Source organism: Ochlerotatus camptorhynchus, unplaced genomic scaffold (assembly GCF_037179485.1).
Source record: "Ochlerotatus camptorhynchus isolate MF236.1 unplaced genomic scaffold, CSIRO-AGI_Acam_v1.1 ptg000708l, whole genome shotgun sequence".
Classification (NCBI taxonomy): domain Eukaryota; kingdom Metazoa; phylum Arthropoda; class Insecta; order Diptera; family Culicidae; genus Ochlerotatus; species Ochlerotatus camptorhynchus.
This window is the reverse complement of record NW_027041183.1, coordinates 1-5,357: the sequence shown is the minus strand read 5'-3', so window position 1 is coordinate 5,357 and position 5,357 is coordinate 1. Positions and strand designations below refer to the sequence as shown.

At 38.6% G+C, this 5,357-nt stretch overlaps 1 protein-coding gene across 1 annotated transcript; it reads left to right on the top strand.

The window, feature by feature from the left end:
• Positions 1–3,777: 3,777 nt before the first annotated feature.
• Positions 3,778–4,345, top strand: RpS29 (ribosomal protein S29). Its single transcript, XM_065238122.1, has 3 exons — positions 3,778–3,888; positions 4,055–4,154; positions 4,215–4,345. The coding sequence occupies exons 1-3, from the start codon at positions 3,827–3,829 to the stop codon at positions 4,221–4,223; spliced, it is 171 nt and encodes a 56-aa protein (XP_065094194.1). The 5' UTR covers positions 3,778–3,826; the 3' UTR covers positions 4,224–4,345.
• Positions 4,346–5,357: the final 1,012 nt, after the last annotated feature.

Here is a 5,357-nt window from a genome sequence, read left to right as displayed (position 1 = left end):
TATGGAAGGCGATATTTTTGAGCGACAAATCGCCTTCAACGAATTTTTCTCTATTTCTCGTCAGCAAGTCCAGTTGGCAACAAAAATGGAATGATGGTGAATTGGGAAGATGGTTACATTCTATTCTCCCACAGGTGTCGAACAAACCATGGTTCAAAGAGTTGGATATGAGCCGCGACTTTATACGCGTTATATCAAGGCTTATGTCCAATCACTGCTCGTTAGACTCGCACTTCTATCGAATTGGGCTCTCAGGCAGCAATTTATGTGCGTGTGGTAGTGGTTATCACGATATCGAGCATGTTGTTTGGTCATGTACCTTATACCGTGTTGTCCGAGGGGGGCGACACATCTAAATCGCAATTCTAGATGCTCGCCAAATCTCACACTAGCGAATATATCTTCGAAAAATCTTCTTTCATTTCTCGCATCTACTTGCATCGCGCATCATCTTTTTGAAAGGAAATCTTCAAAATCGTAATAAATCTTCTTTCTATCTACTCAGCGTACGTACAGCTAGCTACAGCAAAACACAATATTTCCTGCATCGTAGATAGAGTCGTCCCCCTCGGTGTTGCCAGATCTGAGTAATCTACATCCCTCAGGGCCCGAGGAAAACAACCCGCGATACCCGTTAGAGATGTCTTGGCGAGTCGAGACCTCGACTATTTGAATTTAATTTATGTGTTTTTAAAACGGATAGATTTGATGATTTAGTAGTTAGTGTCATCTTGTGTTCTCCCAAGTTGTTAGCTGCCCAGCGGTGTACCCCCATGTTTGTCTTTTTCATCAGAGTGCCACATAGTTCGAGATCAAGAGCACAAACCTCGTGTTCACAATCCCTACCCTGCCATCCATTTGTTACAATTTGTTACCGCTAACCTCGAGATAGCCGCGAGTAATCGGCCCCCGCTTTACTAACGTTAGTTTTAAGTAATTTTGTTATCTAAACAATGAATATCGGCTCCGCAAAGCTACAGCAAATAAGGAAAAATAAACGAATTATTAAAAAAAAATGAAGAAGCTTGACAAAATGCAAAGATATTTCATTAACAAGATATCCCACAAATCAATTCCTCGAACAAGGCAATGGATACACCACCCTTATGTGATCGCAGTGCCATCTCGTGAGTGCACATTGAAACTGTTGGGAGTCCCCCGCCAACTTTACCACCAGGGCTCAATAAATGACAGGTGTCAGTATGACATATATCAGCGTGGACGTTGATGATCAGCCGAGGGAAGAGGATGATCGATGTCATCATCATTATATTGCGATAGCAAGATTCTCACTTCGTTATGATTGCATCCATTTTCAATCATTACCACGTTATACGCATCAGAAAAGCTTGAGAAAACAATAATAAATGCCGATACGTCCCTTCGAAAAAGTAGTCGAGAATTGATGATTTATGAAGCTGTTGCTCAACATAATAGAAGTTGCATAGAAGCAGACCCCCTTCACTCTTTGGAATTTATAGAGACAGATAACAGCGCCAATAGGTCTTTGGCGATACAACGTTGAACTGCAGCGTTGGAAGAAAACACGCACACCATCATCTATACATGTACGAACCCACACCACTGAGCGGAGGGTACAGCGCAAATCAAAACACGAAGTGGTGTCATTACTCATCGTCATCACTCAGCTTCGGCAGCTTTAGTTTACGATTTAATTCGCCGTCATTGAAAAATACCTTCTTTATAAAATAGAAAAGAAATCATTATTCCAACGTAATTTTTGAATAGCCAATAGCGTGCAGTAGAGTCGGTGTATAATGAGTCACGCCAAGAGAAAACCAGTTGAACTCGCATCACGGTTTTCGAAAGATTTCCATTCTTTTCACTTGGCAACAGAGGACTTCTACAACAACTTCAAATGACTTCTAGCGAGAGAAAAAAAATGCGGCTGTAGTAAATCATTATATCAGTGATTTTGTCAAATTATCTTAACAAAAAATAGACGAAATCCTCATTACTGATCATTACCGAACGTATCCCATGGCAATTATATGCTCACTGCATGTTTATACTCATTTCTTCGATTATATTTTATATTTTATTGCAATACCTTTCGTGGACCTTTCATAGCATCGTAATGTTTGTTTACTTTGCCCGATAGGTAGCCGGTTTGACGGTTCAATAGGTAGACTTGGCTTCACTCTTGGCGTGACTCATTATACACCGACTCTAGCGTGCAGCGTTGGCCAAGGAAGACGGCATATTTTATTACGTTTGTTTAGCAATGATTTCGATACGTTGCGTTTTTTCCATGTATACTTCTATGCAACTTCTATTATGTTGAGCAACAGCTTCATAAATCATCAATTCTCGACTACTCGACGCTCAGCGGTGTGGGTTCGTACATGTATAGATGATGGTGTGTGTGTTTTCTTCCAACGCTGCAGTTCAACGTTGTATCGCCAAAGACCTATTGGCGCTGTTATCTGTCTCTATAAATTCCAAAGAGTGAAGGGGGTCTGCAAAATGATTAATTTCGGGCTCCTCACCGCTGCGAATGCAACGCCATGGTGGCCGGTTCAAACTTGGTTTCCCATTTCTTCCAGAGTATTCTATTGATGAATCTGCTGGTCGACCGTAACGTAAATTATTTACGTTACGGTCGACCAGCAGATGGAAATGATGTGAAAATGATAATGACGTTTTGCTACCTGGAATGTTTTTGGAATGTCATGGAATATATTTTAGTAGATCATCACTTTTGTGGTTTTGGATTTCAAACCTAGGTGTCGCACCTGGTGCAATTCCGCGTAAATTCATCAATAGTAGCGACATCTATTGTAGAAATCATCCGTTCATACAGAATTGGCGTCTTGCAGTGAAACTTTTCCAAGCTTTCGCCACCTACATTTCGAAGTGAGAACTACTAGAAGGAGGATAGTTTCCAAATTCTCCAAGTAAAACAGACGATTTTGGGGGCAAATCGGTACATAAATAAAAAACTAATAATTTCCGGTGGAAACTTTTGCTTGAATCGTGTAAGAAAACGTGTTTGCAAACTAACTGTTATTATTTCGGTATGGATCGGAGATGTTTTCATGGAAAATTAGGCACAACAAGTTTACACCCACAGGTAGAGGCTACCTCCTGTGCAGCTGCATTTTTCGGAAAATGGTGAATTTGTGCGATTTCCACTAGGATGAAAGTGGAAATTAAGTGAATTTACTTAGGAAAGATTGTATCATGCTGGTGATAATGTAGAAATGGTTGTATAGGACGCCAATTTTCAATAAATGTTCATTTTGGCCTTTTTTAGGTAAACATATTGATACTCACAATTTTCGACGGAAAACGCAATGGAACTTGATTTACTCAACACGCATCATACTATAAAATGGTGCTCGATGGTTTATAAAGTGTTAACAAGATAACAAATCATCTTTATTTTGAGTAATTTAGCAATTTACTTCTGTTTACATCATACGTACGATGCAGCATTGATGGAGCCGTGAAATGAAATGAATATATCTTATGAAAGTTCATCTGGAAAAGTCAAAGATGCACATCAGTCTGATCGTAAAAACATTTTCTTCTTCAATTCGAATGTTATATTGGAAGGATTTCACGCAGGCTTGATGAAAATTATGATTTAATGCAAATTTTCACGAATTTTATATGCAGTCTGTCAACATTATCATCATCATGCAGTGGCGACATCTGCGTCGAGCTTTTACGGCAATCTTCCAATGGAAGGAAACAAGTTTTAGCGTATATTTAATGTTGACAGGTTGGTAGCTCCGGCTTTCACTTTCTGTCAGTAAAACGTCAATTAGTTCTTTCTTGCTAAAATTTCCGAGCAGACAAAATGGGTTTCTCTGATCTCTGGTATTCGCATCCCCGTAAATATGGGCAAGGCTCCCGATTCTGGTGAATATACGGTTTTATTATTCTGCCTTCGTATTATTAATTCAGAAATATAATTAAATATTTCTTTTATTACGATTCGTATTCCAACGGATCGGCACATGTGTACTCAACGCCGTGACGTCACGGCTAAGTCCAAATTTTAATAATTTTTGTTTCGTTTTTACAGCCGGGCATGTTCCAACAATCACGGTATGATCCGCAAGTACGGTCTCAACATTTGCCGACAGTGCTTCAGGGAATACGCTAAGGACATCGGCTTCCGGAAGGTAATCATAAAATCATGTAAACATTGAGCGCAATCCTAACCTTAAAATGTATGTTTCTAGCTGGATTAAATCGACTCTTCCCATGGAAGCTCATCAGCAGTTTTATTCAGCCATCCAGGTTCTTGTTTTGCTGGTATTTCGATGCAGTGATTGAATTTACAATGAATAAAATAAACTGATAAGAAATGTAAGTACCAACTTTGTTTACTACATCCGAAATTTCCAAATACTCGAAATAATTCTAAATAATCCCGCTCATGAACACAAATTAAAACTCATCAGAAAGAATTTCCATTGGTGAAAGCTACTTAAACGTGTCCAGGCCAATAACATGTTATAAGCCTAAGCAGCTTGACATTTATAATTATTATAACATAGTCGAACAAGGCAGAAGTCAGAAAGAAGTTCCAATTAATGATGTCTTGATGGCTACCTTGATATGTTTTCTTATTATAAGGTTCTTGTTTTGCTGGTATTTCGATGCAGTGATTGAATTTACAATGAATAAAATAAACTGATAAGAAATGTAAGTACCAACTTTGTTTACTACATCCGAAATTTCCAAATACTAGAAATAATTCTAAATAATCCCGCTCATGAACACAAATTAAAGCTCATCAGAAAGAATTTCCATTGGTGAAACTTAAATTGAAACTTTAACTGGCTACTTAAACACCTCCAGGCTAATAACATGTTATAAGCCTAAGTAGCTTGACATTTATAATTATTATAACATAGTCGAACAAGGCATAAGTCAGAAAGAAGTTCCAATTAATGATGTCTTGATGGCTACCTTGATATGTTTTCTTATTATAACATGTTATAACTCTGCAGTCTCAACATTGCATAAGGAAACATTATTAAATCTAAAATTATGTAAAAGACAATTGGAAAAAGGGTTGTCGAATAAGACGCGTTTTAATAAAACTAAGTCAAACCTCATGTAGATTCAGTCTATCAACCTCTAAAAAATACAGATCCCTCCCCTTGGCTAGTGTTAAACCTGGACGTTGGTGGGCGGGCCTAATCTTATGCTTCATAGTGGAGCGTTTGAGACGGTTGGTTTAGGTCCGGCATCGTTGGTTCATGCCGTGGCAGAATAGCGTCATGAGCATCCGATGAGGACTACCGAGCTTCCCCTCTGTGATGAATTATTGCATGAGAGAACCAAAGTTCTAGCCTGAAGTGATATTATATTTACTG